The 20464-nt window shown below is 41.1% G+C and overlaps 1 protein-coding gene across 4 annotated transcripts in view; it reads left to right on the top strand.

Moving 5' to 3' along the window:
- KIF13A (kinesin family member 13A) overlaps positions 1-20464 on the top strand; it is a 301242-nt gene that overhangs the window by 244650 nt on the left and 36128 nt on the right. For 2 of the 4 annotated variants that reach the window (XM_040353770.1, XM_040353768.1), the window contains exons 18-26: positions 685-847; positions 4710-4850; positions 5885-6034; positions 6254-6415; positions 8017-8190; positions 11087-11238; positions 15844-15976; positions 16086-16232; positions 19896-19934. In XM_040353770.1, the coding sequence (XP_040209704.1) occupies positions 685-847; positions 4710-4850; positions 5885-6034; positions 6254-6415; positions 8017-8190; positions 11087-11238; positions 15844-15976; positions 16086-16232; positions 19896-19934 (1261 nt within the window). The remainder of the gene's footprint in view (positions 1-684; positions 848-4709; positions 4851-5884; positions 6035-6253; positions 6416-8016; positions 8191-11086; positions 11239-15843; positions 15977-16085; positions 16233-19895; positions 19935-20464) is intronic. The other 2 variants (XM_040353771.1, XM_040353769.1) reach the window with 1 other exon arrangement.

The following is a 20464-nucleotide window of genomic DNA, read 5'->3' as shown; positions in this document are numbered from 1 at the left end:
CTGGGCCATAGTCTTTTGTGTCTCATGGCAAGTCTACACTCTATCCAGTGCTATTTTACTGTGACATAGATGCCAGGTTTACAGTGCCACATATGGACACTTAAGGCAACAAATACTAAACGGTACACATCTCCTGACCTAAATATGTCACATTTCAGAAAATCATGCACATTTTATATATTGAAGTGTGAAAATTCTAGGTTTCTCCTTTTTGTTTACTGTTGTTGACAAGCTTTACCCCAAAAACTACTCTTAATAAATGTATATTGTATGTCAGAATAATTGCAAAATCCTGCATGAAGTGCTTGAGTGTATCTGCTCCAGTTCTGTAAGGTACTTTAACAAAGTTTACTTTAGAACAAGATTACAACGTATTTTTAATATTTTGTCATCATAAAAAAGCATTAAAATACTAGTATAGGAGCATATTTGGAAATTCCATAAAAGATGTAGCAATTTATTATGTTACTAAACATACACTTAGATTTTTGTTTATTACTACTCAGTGTGAAAATACTAATACAGGTTTATTTCTAATTATTTATTATGAGTTATGGCACACTCATTCATTTTTTTTGTCTACGTTGCCTGTTCCAGAGTATTGAATAATGCTTTTCATATTTTAGTTATTACATGCTATTACGTGTTGTAAATTGTATTTAAATTTTATTTTGTATATTGCAGGGATGTGCTATTTCGGCAGAGCCTTTCTAAGCTCAGGGAGCAGATTGTAAAGGCCAACACTTTAGTGAGAGAATCTAACTTTTTAGCAGAAGAAATGGACAAAAACACAGACTATCAGGTCACACTTCAAATCCCAGCTTTCAATCTCAGCGCCAACCGAAAGGTAAGTTGACTAAGTCCTAGTACCCTGGAAACCCCTGAACTGTCTGTTGCAGTTTGGTGTATGCAGTAATTTGTTACTTGGTGGTAAATTATTACATTCTCCAGCTTGCCTATGATTGATGTATATTTACTTCCCATTTTGCTTTTTCTTTTTTATCTGACTAATCTCTGATCATAAGCTGGCTGTACATGGCTTAAATTTTGTCTGATTCCTGTGGTTTGGGCAACATTTGAGCTATGGGGTGGCCCTACTGACAATTTTCAATTGAGAAAATTAAGGAGCCAGGTGGGAAAAAGTTGGTTGAACAGTGACTGCAGCAATCGGCTGCAGTAATTGTTTTGGTATTTTGACAGCAATGTGTGCCTGCTGTCATAATACAATAGCCAGCAGCAAGCGGAACAAGAAAAAGCTTTACATGTATGGCCAGCTGTAGAGCATAGAGGTGAGAGACTACCTAACATCTGACTGATGCTATCATGTTCAATGCTTGATCTCATACTGATAACTGAGGTCAAATAGGCTGGTAGTTTAGTAAACATTAGACGTCAGGTCCCAACCTGTCTCTTTAGGGTGGGTTGGAAAGAAGATTGTCTTTGGGTCACCAGCTTGCACCAGCAGTGGAAACATGTCAGGGGGGGGGGGGGGGAGAATCAGTTAAATAAGTTGGAAAACCTTCCCCAAATGCTGTTGTTTTCCTCCTGATAAGTCAGTGCCAAAGGTTTCTGTAGCACACCTCCCATGCCTTGTTCCATAGACTAAATACAAATATTGCTTGATATGACAGTTCATGTGTAAGGACCCAGTAGCCAGTGTGCATGCACATGAAATTCTGCTTTAGGTTATACAGTAGCAGCTTTAACTACTAAACCTAAAGTGACTTTTGGCCCCTGGCTCTCAGAGCCAACATTAATAAAGATAAAAACAAATCTGAACATCTATATATATAAAACTCAACGTGTGTGTGTGTGTATGTATGTATGTATGTATGTTCCAGCATCATGTCCAAACGGCTAAAGATATTAACATGAAACTTGGCACACATGTTACTTATATGTCAGCAACAAACATAGGATAGGTGGTTTAACCCTTACCCACCCCCATTTGCCATGGTCAGGGTTTTTCTTTAAAGTTCCATTCAACTCTATGGGAAATACATGTTACTTCATAACTTCCAAACGGCTGTAGATATTTCGATAACACTTGGTCACATGTTACTTATATGTCCACTTAAACTATAGGATAGTTAGTTTATCCCTTAACTACCCCCATTTGTGAGGGTCGGGGTTTTTGTTTAAAGTCCCATGCAAATCAATGGGAAATGTATGTTCCCACATAACTTCTGTACGCCTGGAGATATTTCAATAATACCTGGTACACATATTACTTATATGCCAAATAAAAATATATGACAGTTAAATTAACCATTACCTACACCCTTATATAAAAGATGGGTATATTTATATTTAGGGTTGTCCTGATACCACTTTTTTAGGACCGAGTACGAGTACCGATACTTTTTTTCAAGTAGTCGCCGATACCGAATACCAATACTTTGTTTAAATGTGTCCCCATATGCAGCCATGTCCCCCCCATATGCAGCCATGTCCCCCCCATATGCAGCCATGTCCCTCTAGCCATGTCCCTCACATATGCAGCCATGTCCCTCTAGCCATGTCCCTCACATATGCAGCAATGTCCCTCTAGCCATGTCCCTCGATGCGGCGGCACGATGCGGCAGGAGCGGCGGGGGGGGGGAAAGGGGGGGGAAGTATTCTATTTAGGTATCGGGGGTATTTGCGAGAGTACGAGTACTCCCGCAAATACTCGGTATCGGTATCTGGACAACCCTATTTATATTACTATGATTTTCCTCCCCAAAAGGTTAAGATAGGAAGTCCGGGCAACGCCGGGTATTCAGCTAGTTTATAATAATTTAGAAATTAAAATTCATACATAAGCCAAATTGTGACTGGTTTTCTTTCAAAACTATCTCAAGTTGTACAGAGTTGTATGGATAGTGATAAAAAACACATGTTTTTTGTTACAATTAAAACCACTGACATACCTTATATATTAAATTTACACTTCCTAGAGAAGCATGTGTCAGCCTTTTTCTTTGATCTTAACTGAGGACAGGTTGATTTCGACTTTTATCCTGCAGTCCTCCGCTGCTTTCCGACCATGTTTTTTCCATCTGTTTTAAATGTACTTGCATAAAGATCTATTAACAGTGGTTTTTGGAAAACTAGAAATCGCCCTCCCCTTCCCCTACCAGTGATTCACAATTACACATTTTACCTGTAGTTAGTGTCAGGTCACAGCGACATCCGGTATTGAGAAACCTCCCAAATAATAATTAATTGACTGTTTTTGTCTTTGGATTTTAGTCGGTCATGCCATTTGCAGGACAGAAAAATATTATTAGAAGTTTACTACTAGGCTTCTACTATTTAGGAAGAGTACGGTAATTCCTAAATACTTCTTAATATAAAATGTTTAAAGGACACATAACATGATGGTCTCGGTGGAAAAATAGAAAAGTAAAACGAATGTCTATTTTAGCTTAGTAAAGCTGTGTGGTTCTACATTTTCAATTAACCAACAGTTTCACCATAAAAATGGATTTCAAGAGATAACTTGTACAAATGTAACCACTTAAGGACCGCCCACAGCATATATACTGCGGCAGGGCGGGCATATTGCACAAACGTACATTGTTTCGTGCACGAGACACTGCAGACACAGCGGGGGAGCTGATGCGCAGGTCCAGAGGCTGCAATGTCCACCAGCCACCCGCGATTGCTCCTCAGAGAGGTTTGACAGGGAAGTACAGAGAGATTGTCTGTTCTTAGTAATCAGGAACAGCGATCTCTCTGTACTCCCAGTCAGTCCACTCCCCTTACAGTTAGAAACACCTCCCTAGGATGCACTTTAACCCCTTGATTGCCCCTAGTGTTAACCCCTTCCCGTACAGTGCCATTTATACAATGATCAGTGCATATTCTTAGCTCTGACCACTTTTGCGCCAACCAGTCAATAGACGTTTATTGCGATTTTCTTTTATCAAAAAATATGTAGAAGAATACATATTGGCCTAAATTGATGAAAAAAAAATGTTTTACATTTTTTATAGCAAAAAGTTAAAAAAAATTGTCAGTCTTTTGTTTATAGCGCAAAAAAATAAAGACCGCAGAGGTGATCAAATACCACCAAAAGAAAGTTCTATTTGTGGGGGGGGGGGAGGACATCATTTTTTTTTTTTGGAGTACAGCGTTGCATGACCATGCAATTTTCAGTTAAAATAACACGGTACCACAAAAAAATTACCTGGTCATTAAGGGGGTAAATCTTTCCGGGGCTGAAGTGGTTAAGGAGGCTGACTAAATAATGAATGTAAACCCTACATCTAGCTCATAGGTGTGCGCAGCCTATTGCATTAGGGTGTGCACCCCAAATCACAAACACACCACCGATCGCTCACTGTTTTCATTCAGAAAGGGGGTCAGTAAATTACATATTTACCGGCCCCTTCCCCCGTTCAGTTTAAAACATCTCTGCAGCATCAGCCACCGGGGGAGAGGAGGGAAGCCAGCAACAGTGTGGGTGAAAGGGTTACTAGGGCAGCAGGGGGAATCTATGCTGCACAGGGTGATTAGGGTGTGCCTGGGCACACCCTGTGCGCACACCTTTGATCTAGCTGCAGGAGTTCTGTAAAACATGGAGTTGGATAAAAGAATAAATACATGTGAAATTGCTGCTGTTTGTTAAAAATGCAAATACTAAAAGTTGGTACTTGTTAACTAGTTTAGACTATATCAGAATACTGTACATACATTGTAATAGAAAATCTATATCTTTCTAGAGAGGAGCGATAGTGAGTGAGCCAGCTATTCAAGTGAGGAGAAAATGTAAAGGTACCCAAGTGTGGAGCATCGAGAAGCTGGAGAATAAGCTCATTGATATGAGAGAAGCTTACCAGGAATGGAAAGAAAGCCCACTCCAGGTACAATAGTTTATTTAGGTCTACTGAGTGTCACTCAGCCCTCACTGAAATCATTCTGTTTGTCTTGTCTTTTTGCATACCCTATGTTTTTTGTCACTGTTGTACCCGCTGTTGGCCCACTCTACCTTAATATGTTACATTGAATTGTAAACATACGCATGCAGTAAAATATATTTCACTAGTCAAGTTTATTATGTCCTACGTCATAACTTTACATAGTGTACATATTTAGCATACAGGGCTGGACAGATTATTGGAAGCACTATAAACAAAAAAAGATTATATACTGTATTTAGAAATAAACTTGGCTGTAGAGATGGGTCATTTTAGGAAGAAGTATGTATCAGCTGTAAAGGATGGATTTTAACTACCACTGTGAAATGCCTGTATTTCTGGGTGCATTGTTCCAAAATATTGATATATTTATGATGATGTCAGTAGCAACAGTCTCAAAATGAATGGCAGCATATGAGCAAACTGTTTTTACAAAAAGTAACAATAAAAAAATAAAATAAAAAGGAAGTGCTAGGATACTATGGGGGTTATTTACGAAAGGCAAATCCTCTTTGCACTTACAAGTGCACTGCAGTCGCTGTAGATCTGAGATCTCTGAAATTTGGGGAAGCTCTGCTGATTTTATCATCCAAGCATGTGCAAGCAAAAATGCTGTTTTTTATCTTCTTTGCATGTCTCCCTCAGATCTACAGTGACTGCACTTGTAGTGCAATGTGGATTTGCCCTTCGTAAATAACCCCCATGTGTGTATTTTTTGTAAAGGTGAACTTAAATAGTTGGGTTTATTAAATACATTTAAATTTATGTATATTTATTAAATACATTTTACTGCATATTTACTACTATATGAAACTGATTTGTAGAACTGAATCTATAACTGATCTGGATAATAAAGCAGCTTTTTATCTGCTTAATGATTGGCTCTGCTAGTTAATATCAGCTTGCACGTTATATGTATGTAACTACATGCAGTATCACTATTCTTTATTTCTCTGTTGTTGTTTTGTTTTTTTTTTCAGAATAAAAAAATCGCATATAAAAAAGGGGATCCGTTTTATGAAGCACAAGAAAACCACAATCTTATTGGAGTAGCTAATGTGTTCCTAGAGTGTCTCTTTTATGATGTTAAACTTCAATATGCAGTGCCTATCATTAGCCAGCAGGGGGAGGTATGAAACATTTTGTATTGTATATTTGTTTAACTTCAAACGTCTATGGTTGTGGTCTATTGGGATTATATTAACCGCCAACAACAAAATATGAACTGGATTTGTAGTCTGTTTCGAATTACATTACTAACAGATTTGTTTAATTTTACAATCATCAGACTCTGTAAGAACAGAGAACAAAGTCATCAGCAAAATTACCAACAACCTGTCTTCTCTTAGGTCGCAGGACGGCTTCATATTGAGGTGATGCGAGTTACGGGTGTAGTTCCTGAGTGCGTAGTGGGTGATGACTCTTCAGAAAATTCCAGCGAAAGTGGTAGTTTTGAAATCATTGACAACAGTGGTGAAATAATCTACAGGCCCAAAAAGTTGACCTGCCGAGTAAGTGTAATTTCAGGCTCCAAACTATATATTGCTCATAAAAGTAAACCATTAAGGAAAGGTATTTATTTCCAATAATGTATGGAGGTCCAATTTATACAGCACATCAGTTCTTTCATCAGATCTTGACAAGAACCGTGTTAAAGAGCTTGTGACAACATAGGTCTACACAAGTTTGACATATATAATTTTTACAAACTTGGGCGATTTAAACCTTCAGTGAAACTTTGGATCTTAAAGGGGTTGTAAAGGAATTTATTTTTTTCCCTAAATAGCTTCCTTTACCTTAGTGCAGTCCTCCTTCACTTACCTCATCCTTCGATTTTGCTTTTAAATGTCCTTATTTCTTCTGAGAAATCCTCTGAGAAATCCTCACTTCCCGTTCTTCTGTCTGTAACTACACACCGTAATGCAAGGCTTTCTTCCTGGTGTGGAGAAAGCCTCTTGAGGGGGGAGGGGGCGAGCAGGAGTGTCAGGATGCCCACTAACATACAGCTCCTTTCTCTATCTGCAAAGTAGAGAATGTCCTGACTTGCCTGCTCGCCCCCTCCTCCCCTCAAGAGGCTTTCTCCACACCAGGGAGAAAGCCTTGCATTACTGTGTGTAGTTACAGACAGAAGAACAGGAAGTGAGCATTCCTTAGAAGAAATAAGGACATTTAAAAGCAATATCAAAGGATGTGGTAAGCGAAGGAGGACTGCACTAAGGTAAAGGAAGCTATTTAGGGGGAAAAAAAACTTCAATAACCAATAGAGAGGCACAGGATTATTTAAGGTTCTCAACTTTGGCTGTCGGCATCTTCAAATCGAATATCTTCTTATATATATATGCTCAGTTTGAATTACCTGATTTGTGACAGATTTGCATTCGGCTTTATGCTTAAAGTGATTGTAAAGCTTCACTTTTTTTTTTTTATAACAAACATGTCATACTTTCCTTCACTGTGCAGCTCGTTTTGCACAGTGTAGCCCTGATCCACGTCTTCTGGGGTTCCTCTGCGGCTGTCTCAGCTCTTCCCCGCATCAGCTAACCCCCCTGAGAAGCGCTCTCCCAAGGGGGTTACCTTGCAGGCGCGCTCCCGAATCCTGTATATGGCGTCCATAGCCGCCGACTACAGGACTTGGCCCCGCCCCCGACCCTTGCATCATTGGTGTTGATTGACAGCAGCGCAAGCCAATGGCTGCGCTGCTATGAATCAATCCAATGTAGAGTTAAGAAGACCGGGCCGAAATCGAGCGCGTTCTCGATGCGGGACTCAGGTAAGTAAACCGGGGGGCTGGGGGGGCCTGCAATCGCCGAATGTTTTTTCACCTTAATGTATAGGATGCATTAAGGTGAAAAAACATGAACCTTTACAACCCCTTTAACGCTTATATTGCTTAGTGGTATGCCACCAGAATGACCCAATCATGGTAAACTTAAATTTACTTGAAGATGTGGTTCTCCCATTGGCTGACGTGCTTGTTGTAGTGTGAAACTATATGGACTGAAAAAACTATTGCAAAGGCTATTTTTCTTTATAAAGTAAACTTTGAGATCAAGAAAATGTATTAACGTGGATTCTAATAATACTAAAATAAATTAAATTTGATCATTCACAGGTAAAGATTAAAGAAGCTACAGGCCTTCCTCTGAACCTGTCAAACTTTGTATTCTGTCAGTACACCTTTTGGGATCAGTCAGAACCTACAGTAGCACCACCCATGGTCAATCCTGATATGCCTTCACCAAGAAGTAAAGATGCTCAGTTTACAGTAAAATTTGCACATTCTAAGGTAATTTACCACATCAAATCTTAGTGAAAGTAATACTGTAGCAAGGTTATGAACATTCAAGTATTTACTTATTTACTTATTTTATTATTCTTCAAAACAATTCCTCACTGACCTCTGTAGTTACAAGCACTGTGGAGCAATTTATCCTTTGGCTCCATGCACACTAGCGTTTTTTATAAGCTCAAAAAATGCTAGGAAAAAAAACGCTGGATAAAAATTATGGTGATAATAGCATTTTTATGCAGGCTCGTAGTGGCATTTTAGAAGCTTTTAGAAGCGTTTTGAAGCTTTAGCATCTTTTTACCATTTTTAAAGTACATGAAGAAGAAAAAAAACGTGTGTAGGAGCATTTCAAATTTTATTTTGGCTCCTCCAAAAAACTACAAAAAATGTTTTCCTGCTCCTAGATCCTAAAGCTCAAAGAACGCTTAACCACTTGAGATCCGCGCTATAGACGAAATACGTCCGCAGCGCGGCTCTCAAGTGCCAAGTGGCCGTTTAAAAACGGCCTTTTATGTGCATTACCCGCGCGCGCCACTGGGTGGCGCGCGGCGGGTAAAAACTATCCCGGCGCATCGCCGAAGACCCGATGCGTGTACCTGGCGGCCGCGATGTCCGCCGGGTACATGCGATCGTCGGTGACACGGTAGGTGACAGCAGGAACGTGGAGCTCTGTGTGTAAACACAGAGCTCCACGTCCTGTCAGGGAGAGAGGAGACCGATCTGTGTCTCTTGTACATAGAGACACAGCATCGGTCCCCTCCCCCAGTCACCCCCCTCCCCCCACAGTTATAACACACCCAGGCTACACAGTTAACCCCTTCCTCACCCCCTAGTGTTAACCCCTTCACTGCCAGTCACATTTATACAGTAATTCGTGCATTTTTATAGCACTGATCGCTGTATAAATGTGAATGGCGCCAAATTTGTGTCAAAAGTGTCCGATACGTCCGCCGCAATATCCCAGTCCCAATAAAAATCGCAGATCGCCGCCATTACTAGTAAAAAAAAAAATAATAAAAAAAATCATAATTCTGTTCCCCATTTTGTAGGCGCTATAACTTTTGCGCAAACCAGTCGCTTATTGCGATTTTTTTTATTTTTTTACAAAAATACGTCGAAAAATACGTATCGGCCTTAACTGAGAAAAAAAATAGTTTTTTAAAAAAAAAATGGGATATTTATTATAGCAACAAGTAAAAAAAAAATATATTTTTTTTAAATTGTTGCTCTTTTTTTGTTTATAGCGCAAAAAATAAAAACCGCAGAGGTGATCAAATACCACCAAAAGAAAGCTCTATTTGTGGGGAAAAAAGGACGCCAATTTTGTTTGGGAGCCACGTCGCACGACCGCGCAATTGTCAGTTAAAGCGACGCAGTGCCGGACGCTGAGATTTCGCCTGGGAACGAAGGGGGTTTATGTGCCCAGTAAGCAAGTGGTTAAAGTAGTGTGCATGGACACATAGGATAACACTATTTTAATATCTAGAAGCAGAAAAAATAACATCTTCTAGGAGCTTAAAAAACGCTAGTGTGCATTAAAATTCTCAGTTGGTTCTCTCAGCAGCCACACTCCCTGAGTAGTTGTTGGTAAACCAGGACCCGCCTAATTGGATACAAATTGATTGGATCGTTTAGGTAGATAGTCATATTAAACTGTTTTTGTGAATCTAAAGGCAATTGTACAATCCAATCATAACATGTAAGGTGAGATTTATACCCATAAAAGCCCCATTCGGGGGGGCTGTATAAAAACGCACTTACAACTGCTTTTTATTTACAGATCTAAATGAAGCTTGGAAAAAAGGGTGGTTGCGCTAACTATAGTGGGTCTGCATAACGTATAAACGCAAATAGTGATTACCGTTAATGCATGTAAATTAGTGAAAACACAGAATTGCATATAATAGTCCGATAAAGTGAACCAAAAGATATTAATGTAGCAAATAAATATGGTGAACAGATGAGTCCACAGAAACACACATGATAGTCCGATAAACTGGTCATATAGTGTTAATGGAACAAAATAGGTGGTTATAAACGAATGAGTCCAAAATAAAACCAATAAATGGTGTAATTTGTATCAAACGTTGGTGTGAAGATGATGAATTAACTCCAAAACTTAGGACACCCGTGTAACAACAGTCTTTCTCCTATGCTGTAATAGCTTCATACAAGACTTGTAAGATGTGATCCACCACCAAAAAAAATGCCTGCTTACCGGATCTAGTTGACCCCCCTTTACAGAGGGTCAAAGTCAGCCTTGAGATAATATGTTCAAACTGAATCCAAAAGATGGCAGTCCGGGACAACACACTCGTAGGTTCAGTGGATTCCAATCTCAAAGGTCATACCGAAAAAAACCCAAATGGCTCCCATAGTGTAAAACCGTAAGGATTTATTGTAAAAAGGGATAAAAAAACACACTTACATCAAGATAGTAGAAACACAGCCTTAAACCTGCAGTGCTGGCCGGTCTCCAGCAGGTAAACCCGTTCCTGTTTGGGTGAAGTGGGGAGTGACGTTACTGCGCCGTTCCGCCTTACGCCGTTTCGCAACAGAATTGCGTCTTCCAGGAATGGAGCTGCATTGTTTTCAGTGGAGGCATTCACACAGATGGGTAAAAAATGCGCTGCCTTCAGATCTGTAACACAAAATATAAAAATCTGCTTCTAAGGACATGCATGTACATCTATACCATTGAAATCATTACACTGGAACTTTTGTTCTTTGCCTTAATAATTACTATATTTTTTTACGGCTGTGCAAATGAGGCCATAAATGTGCACAAGATATCTTCAAATAAAAAATTATCTCTGTTATCCTGCACAGGCAGTGATTTCAGAAGTAGCTTTACTACTCCCAGTTTAACCATGGTGTGTTTATTTGTCTATAGGATTATGTGATTAGCATTACAGAAGAATTTTTGGAGTTTATCGCTGAGGGTGCCCTTGCAATAGAAGTTTGGGGTCACAGATGTGCTGGAAACGGAAGATCTGTGTGGGAGATCGACTCTCTCCATGCTAAATCTCGAACGTTGCGAGACAGGTAGGTTTAGTTATGGATTCCATTTGTTTTAATGATGGGAATTAATTCATTGCCCCAAATATGCTTAAATGAACCTGTGTACGAGGGGGGGTTGTGTTTAAGTTATTTTTTTCTCTCTTAATAAAAGTTGAGGGAGAATATGGTCATAATGGCCTCATATACGTATTCATGTTATAAGGGTATATATATATATATATATATATATATATATATATATATATATTAGGGCTGCGGAAATTAACGATTAATTGGTCGATTAATCGTTAATTTCTTTGGTCGATTAAAATTATTTTGATCGAGGACGATCCGCGGAGTGAGCTCCGCGGTCTCGCCCATAGGAAAGGCCGCGGCTTTGGCCTAGCTCCGGAGCCGTGGCCATCTTGGTCCACCCGGCGGCAGCCGAGTAGCGGCGCGCTGACGTCATCATCACCTGCCCGCCTGCTTGTATCTTCTTCCCTTGCGCACGTGTGTCCATCAGCTACTCTGCAGATGGGTCTGCCTGCCTGATAGTCAGGTAAGAAAGGACAACCATCTGTGTGTGGTAACATTATGGGGCAGATGTATATATTCCTGGAGTATGGGGACAGATGTGTATATTAAAGCATGGGGGCAGATGTGTATATTACAGCATGGGGGCAGATGCTGTAATGTACACATCTGCCCCCATGCTGTAATGTACACATCTGCCCCCATGCTGTAATGTACACATCTGCCCCCATGCTGTAATGTACACATCTGCCCCCATGCTGTAATGTACACATCTGCCCCCATACTGCAAGAATATACACATCTGCCCCCACGCTGTAATGTACACATGGGGGCAGATGTGTATATTCTTGCAGTATGGGAGGCAGATGTGTATATTACAGCATGGGGGCAGATGCTGTAATGTACACATCTGCCCCCATGCTGTAATGTACACATCTGCCCCCATGCTGTAATGTACACATCTGCCCCCATGCTGTAATGTACACATCTGCCCCCATACTGCAAGAATATACACATCTGCCCCCATGCTGTAATGTACACATGGGGGCAGATGTGTATATTCTTGCAGTATGGGAGGCAGATGTGTATATTACAGCATGGGGGCAGATGCTGTAATGTACACATCTGCCCCCATGCTGTAATGTACACATCTGCCCCCATGCTGTAATGTACACATCTGCCCCCATACTGTAATGTACACATCTGCCCCCATGCTGTAATGTACACATCTGCCCCCATACTGTAATGTACACATCTGCCCCCTTGCTGTAATGTACACATCTGCCCCCATACTGCAAGAATATACACATCTGCCCCCATGCTGTAATGTACACATGGGGGCAGATGTGTACATTCTTGCAGTATGGGAGGCAGATGTGTATATTAAAGCATGGGGGCAGATGTGTATATTACAGCATGGGGGCAGATGCTGTAATATACACATCTGCCCCCATACTGCAAGAATATACACATCTGCCCCCATGCTGTAATGTACACATGGGGGCAGAGGTGTATATTCTTGCAGTATGGGAGGCAGATGTGTATATTAAAGCATGGGGGCAGATGTGTATATTACAGCATGGGGGCAGATGCTGTAATATACACATCTGCCCCCAAACTGCAAGAATATACACATCTGCCCCATGCTGTAATGTACACATCTGCCACACAACTACTTTTAGCTGATCTCCTTGCATTGCAACTCTGCATTAGCCACTGGTAAATGTGGTGGGGGCAGTATGGGGGGCAGATGTGTAGATTCTTGCAGTATGGGGGCAGATGTGCATATTACAGCATCTGCCCCCATGCTGTAATATACACATCTGCCCCCATGCTGTAATATACACATCTGACCCCATGCTGTAATATACACATCTGACCCCATACTGCAAGAATATACACATCTGCCCCCATACTGCAAGAATATACACATCTGCCCCCATGCTGTAATGTACACATGGGGGCAGATGTGTATATTCTTGCAGTATGGGAGGCAGATGTGTATATTACAGCATGGGGGCAGATGTGTATATTACAGCATGGGGGCAGATGCTGTAATATACACATCTGCCCCCATACTGCAAGAATATACACATCTGCCCCACCACATTTACCAGTGGCTAATGCAGAGTTGCAATGCAAGGAGATCAGCTAAAAGTAGTTGTATCTGTATGTGCGTTAATTAATCGAAATTAGTCGATTAATCGATTAAAAAATTTTAATCAGTCACAGCCCTAATATATATATATATATATATATATATATATATATATATATATATATATATATATACACATACAATACACAATGAGTTGGGTGGTACTAAGGCCATTAGTGGCCGCTTGCATGTTTTTGTTTTATTTTTTTATATATAGCACGGGCTTATAGGGGTGCACGGTAGAAGTAGGGGAAGATAGGAATTGGAGTCGAAGAAGTGGCTATTAGAACGGGAAGTAGTGGGGCAGATGTGGTACTTTATTACAACTAAAGCTGGCGCCAAGGAGGGAGGGCGCAAATGGGAGAGGGAATTTTATTTTATTTTATTTATATATGTATTCATTTATTTATTTTCTCTCTTTCTCTTTCTCTCTGCTTGTTATTATTATTTCTTGGGGTGGGGGGTAAGTGTGTAAAATTTTGGTAAATAAATTGTTAAGGCTGTTTTGTATTTATGCAGCTTTCTCCTGCACTTTTTTTGTATTATTGAACTATTGAATACAAGACTATACAACAATGAATTGATATGTTGAATTCTAAATAAAATAAAATAAAATTTGATTATAAAAATTAACATGTGTTCACATGCCTCCTCTCTAATTTGTCCTGGTGACAAAAGATGATATGAGATCCAACATTTTACAGTAGTAAATAGATAGTAAATCTTCCAATAAGGACACCTGTTCTGGTGACACCTGACTAAGAGGAGATTTCCCCTCACTTTATGGAGATTTCTTCTCACTTCCTCTTGTGTCTTAAAGCGGGGGTTCACCCGTACATAAGACTTTTTCCCCTTAGATGGATGCTCGTTTTGTCTAGGGGAATCGGCTAGTTGTTTTAAAATATGAGCAGTACTTACCGTTTATGAGATGCATCTTCTCCGCTGCTTCCGGGTATGGGCTGCGGGACTGGGCGTTCCTATTTTGATTGACAGTCTTCCGAGAGGCTTCCGACGGTCGCATCCATCGCGTCACGATTTTCCGAAAGAAGCCGAACGTCGGTGCGCAGGCGCAGTATAGAGCCGCACCGACGTTCGGCTTCTTTCGGCTACTAGTGACGCAATGGATGCGACCGTCGGAAGCCTCTCAGAAGACTGTCAATCAAGAAGGAACGCCCGCTCCCGAAGACCCATACCCGGAAGCGACGGAGAAGATGCATCTCGAAAACGGTAAGTACGGCTTATATTTTAAAACAACTAGCCAATTCCCCTTGACAAAACGAGCATCCATCTAAGGGGAAAAGAGAAAAAAAAACTTCATTGGGTGAACTCCCGCTTTAAGGACAGAATGTGGAAGAAATTCTTCCCGATAGCACTCAGCAGGCAAAAACTAAACTGACAGGGTTTTTAAGAGCCAGGTTTTTGTTCCCATAAGAACTGCTTCTCTCCACATACAAGTCTACAGGAATGCAAAAGGAGCTAAAACAGCGAAAAGCCAATGCAGATTATCTGCACATTCAGCATGGGTTCACACCTATGCGAATTGGATGCGGGTTTCCCGGCATTCGATTCGCATTGCAGGAGATTGTGACCGGCTCTCTAAGGAGCCAGTTCACACATCTCCCCAGTGGCTCCGGTGGGAATTGAACAGGAGTCCTGTGTGTCTTCTGGTTTGTTTCAGGTCTGAATTCAGCCAAAAATTTGGGTTGAAATCGGAAACTGTGAATGGAGATGCACCAGACTCCTGCTGTGAGGCCAGCCTTATTGTATTCTTAAAGGGGTTGTAAAGGAATTTTTTTTTTCCCCTAAATAGCTTCCTTTACCTTAGTGCAGTCCTCCTTCACTTACCTCATCCTTCGATTTTGCTTTTAAATGTCCTTATTTCTTCTGAGAAATCCTCACTTCCTGTTCTTCTGTCTGTAACTACACACCATAATGTGAGGCTTTCTTCCTGATGTAGAGAAAGCCTTTTGAGGGGGCAAGCAGGAGTGTCAGGACGCCCACTAACACACAGCTCCTTTCTCTATCAGCAAAGTAGAGAGTGTCCTGACTTGCCTGCTCGCCCCCTCCCCCCTCAAGAGGCTTTCTCCACACCAGGGAGAAAGCCTCGCATTACTGTGTGGAGTTACAGAAAGAAGAACAGGAAGTGAGGATTTCTCAGAAGAAATGAGGACATTTAAAAGCAAAATCGAAGTATGAGGTAAGTGAAGGAGGACTGCACTAAGGTAAAGGAAGCTATTTAGGGGAAAAAAAAACATTTCCTTTACAACCCCTTTAATTATTCCAGTTGCACCTCAAACTGATGTCAAAGCAAGCTGCATTTGCCATCCTTTGACACATACCCTTCCCTGCTTTATCCCAAACAATAAAACTTAAAATAAAATACACTTTGATCATGTTTCCCATGATCTTTAAATCTTGCATCACATGAAAACAAAAGCCCTTCTTTATTTTTCCTTTAGGTGGAATGAGGTAACACGAAGAATTGAAACGTGGATATCTATATATGAGTTAAATGAGAATGGGGAATATACATCTGTGGAATTGCATCAAGCAAGGGATGTGAATACAGGTGGTGTGTTCCAGCTAAGACAGGTAATTAAATTAAATTAAATTAAATTTGGATTTGTTTTATGGATTATTTTGTAAATGTAATTTTGTTTTTTTTGTATGGTACCATCCTTTTGATTTTTCTTTTACTCAGGGTCACTCTCGGAGAGTTCAGGTGGCTGTGAATCCTGTGCAGAATTCTGGCACGTTGCCTCTCATGGTTGAAGCCATTCTCTCTGTTTCGATTGGCTGTATCACAGCTCGCTCAACCAAGCTACAGAAGGGGCTGGACAGTTATCAGGTAACTAGAAGGAAACCAAAATCTATAATCTACCAATCCTGACTGACATAAAAGATATTTAATCTAAATGTCAAATTGGTGGAAAAATGTTTCAGGCAATTCAGATGTTTGCATGATACCTAGCTGCGAAAAAATGAATGTATGTGTACATATCATGTATGTATCTGCAGTGTCTTGAAAAAGTATTCATACCCCTTTAAATTTCCTTTGGGCCCAGACCAAGGGATTACATAATTGGGTCTAAAATAAAGCATTGAATTTTTTTATTTTTTTATTTTTGTGCCCACCTTTGCAGGGATTTTCCTTTTTTTTCTGTGGTGTTAATTAAAAAAAATAGGTTCTCACCAGGACAGGATGGCACAGACCTCAGTAAAAAAAATTTCATAAAACCCAAAAGATGCTCTACTCTTTTCCCTGCTCTATACAAATTTTGTTGTTTTTTTTTTTTGCTGGAGTTAGCCTATTATGCACGGGCATACGTATTATATTTGTGAACACCACCATATTATATTTACTTGTATCCAGTGGCGTCTCCAGCTTTCATATTTAGGGGGGGCACATGGGGGGACATGGGGGGACAGGGACAAAAGTAGGGGGGCCAACTATAAAATGCAATTATATATATATATATATATCCTGGGGCCCTTTACTACGATCCCACTATGGGCCCTTTCACATGTTCTGCAGTGAGCGCCCTTCCTACTATACTGGGGCCCCCCAGGGTGGCAGAAAACAAGAGATATATGTCACCAGCACACCAAGAAAATATAAGGGTCCAAAGCAGTGGGAGAACTATCATTGTTGCAAAGGTTGTCTTGCCACCGGGCCCTGGTGTTCTGCCACAGTGGGGATCCCCAGCTGTCCTGTCCCTGCTATTTACAGAGCTGGTCTGGCGTCTGTCTCTCTGGCAGCGGCGGCAGTCTATTAGGACCTAGTGCTGGTGACATTATGGGTGCATGCAGGGGAAGGCTGGCACTATTGGTTATAGAGAGCCGAGCCCCCAGCTGGTCACCTAGCAGCAGTAATGCTGTATAACCTTCTCTGTTGACATGCTGATCGGCATGTGATCCAGGTGATGCTCCCAGTCAGATCTAATAAACACAGTATTTATTAGCATCAAGAGTACAACCACATAAATATAATCAACCGTATAATCAGCAGCCATGTGGGCTCTATGCCTGTAAAGTGTGGGCTTTGATCAATAAAATCACTGATAATTATGACTAGGATTTGACTAAGAGCATCACCTGGATTGCATCCCGATCAGCATATCAGAGAAGGGTCCACTGCTGCTAAGCAACCTGCAGGGAGCTCAACTGTCTACAACCAATAGAGATGGGCTCGGGTGTGTTTGAAATCCCACATGCCCGATCACGCCAGGAAGCCGACACTCCACAGTGTTAATCAATGTATGGGCTGCCTAAGAGCTAAGACCAGCCATAGACAGTTTAAATCTCAGCTGGTTCAGCAGAAACTGGCTGAGATTTGAACCATTAATGAGCAGATTCTCTTATAATTATCACTAGTGGTTGCTGTATAGCCACTAGTGATAATCACTGTTTGTCGGGAGAATATAATTGCTGGGCAGGAGGGATATTCCCTTGTCACCACTGTCTGTTGATGGGGGAATCATGCAAGTTTCTTTTCTGCAATCTGTGGATGCAGGAAAGAAATTTGCACCATATATTATCTGCCTAACTGAAAGTGAAAGTAAATTGTGAATGTTTTGAAAGAACAGGAGAGGGAGAGGGAGACAGATGGGGGGGGGGAGAGAGAAGGGATGGAGATAATGTAGTTCAGTGATTACAGTGTACTGCAGTCTGCAGTGCACACACTTAAACACAGTCCAGGCTAGAATATCTGGTTGTGTGAGCGCTCGCATTATGCAGTCATGGCGAGCAGAGGGAAGGGGATGAATATCCCGCAGAGCTGACTGGGGACGCTCTCCCTCTCGGGGAGCAAAATACAAAAATTGCAAAAAAAAAATAAAATTTTTTTTTTGGGGGGGCACATGGTGGGGCACAGCATGATGTTGGGGGGGGTCAGGGCCCCCTCTGGCCCCCCCCTAGGGACGCCCCTGCTTGTATCATGTCCTTAGGATTCAGGCCGGGATCCACATACAGACAGATTATAGTACAAACAATTTAATAGTTTTAATAATTAAATTATTTAATGTTTTCTTTGAATGATCACTTTGGGTCATCTTTTGTCTGTTTAATGCTGCTACAGTGATTACTTTCAGGGTATGAACTCTTCAAAGCACTAAGTCCCATAGCTTTGTCCTGCTCCGTTCCTCTGTTAATAGCCTGATAACTTTTGACAAGTTCTCTGAGAGGGGAGCCTGAAGTGTGTGTCAGGAGGGGTTGCTATAAATAAATTAACAGACTGCTAAACTACCGTATTTATCGGCGTATACCGCGCACTTTTTTCCCCTTAAAATAAGGGTAAAATTGTGGGTGCACGATATACGCCGATACCCGCTTCCCGCGCTCAGTTTGAACGCCTCCGCCGACATATACCGAGTGCAGTACGCTCGGGTACATTTGGCCAGGCTCGGCTTCGCTTGTCCTCACGCATAAACGTCACAGAGCGTGACCACGAGCGAAGCCGAGCCTGGCCGAATGTACCCGAGTGTACTGCACTTGGTATATGTCGGCGGTGGCGTTCAAACTGAGCGCGGGAAGCGGGGATTCGACTCGGAGACAGCGCAGGAGAAGCCGGGAGGACACCACCGAGGCCCCAGACGGACGCCGGACCGGACAAGGCCGCCGATGGACACCAAAACTGTAAGTATAAAATGTTTTTTTTTTTTTTTACAGGAATTTTGGGTCCACATTAGGGGTGCACGCTATATGCCGAAGCACGCAATACCCCGATAAATACGGTATTCACTGGCAACCTTTGCACGTGTGGGGAGGGGGTGTGTGCCTTTCGTCCAATCAGCTGTTTCACAGTGTCTAGCAATAATCCACTCCTACAGATGAATGAGGAAGTGAAAATTCTAACTGGACATGCACTTTCTAAACAGTATATAAAGATGAAGACAGCAGATATACACGTAAAACTTATTTAGGGGGATTTGTTTAATCTCTGTGTATCATCTGAGGCTGTTCACTTCACTGGGTATATTTGAGGGTTTACATCCACTTTAATCTAACATCTTACTAGTATCTGTTGTTTGTTTCCATTAAAAAGTTGACAGGCTGTAAAGTTTCTGCTCCCATAGAAAATAACGGAAGAAAATATGTAATTTTAGTGCCTCTGTTGGCAACATAGGTGAATTTCTCAACGATGCCTACAGCTAGAGTAGTGGGAGTTTGTCTTAAACCGCATTTACTGCTTTATCAGAATATGAGAATATTTTAGTGTGCATAGTCTTTGAGCATGTGCACTCTGAGTATTTTATTGAAATATTCTCCATAAAGTAGATTATAATAAACGTAACACCAATTTCCCCATTGGGACATAATTTAATATTTATGTGACTTTTTGACCTCCAACTGTGCCTCACAGATGTAAATTGATGTTTATGTCTATAAATGATCCCTTTTCTCTATGGTGTATTGTGTGCATAACATGTTATGATACTAGTGCTCTTTGCTTTGTTACGATGTGATGAAAGCAATGCATGTCCTGTTTACATCATGTATTTTCTCCTACCAGAAAGATGATGATGGTGATGATGATATGGATAGTTACCAGGTATTATTACAGTGACTGCTTCCAATCCCTTGGCTTAGGACAAAGTTCTGTTCTGCTCTGCACCACAACGTGAAACAGAGGGGGAGGAGAACTTGTGGCGCTTGGGAAATGGAATTTGGTGGAGCTTATGGAGCTGGGAAAGGGGAGCTTAAAAAAAACACACCTTATTACCATCACTGAACCATCGCCTAAAATGCTCACATAAGTCTCATTATATATAACACAGTCTAACAGAATTTTGCGTTATTACACAAAACAGAAGATTTTCTTCTTTCTTTTTCCAAATCACCCAACGGCAAACTTTTGAGCGCAGGAGCATTTGTTTCCTTTTGCATTGATTTCTTATGACACAAAACATGTTGTAGGCTATGTACAGACATGTCCGCATACATTAAGATCAGTATTAGGCTGCAAGCTGATGGGTACCATCATTGTACTATCAATGAGTTTGGCCATAACAATTAAGTAACGATTTGAGAAGTGCAGCATTGCTAAGGGCTTGTTCACACCAGCCCATGTGCTAAAATGTG

The sequence above is a fragment of the Rana temporaria genome, chromosome 5, assembly GCF_905171775.1.
Source record: "Rana temporaria chromosome 5, aRanTem1.1, whole genome shotgun sequence".
Lineage (NCBI taxonomy): Eukaryota > Metazoa > Chordata > Amphibia > Anura > Ranidae > Rana > Rana temporaria.
The sequence above is the reverse complement of the archived record's forward strand: the minus strand, read 5'-3'. Positions and strand labels throughout refer to the sequence as shown.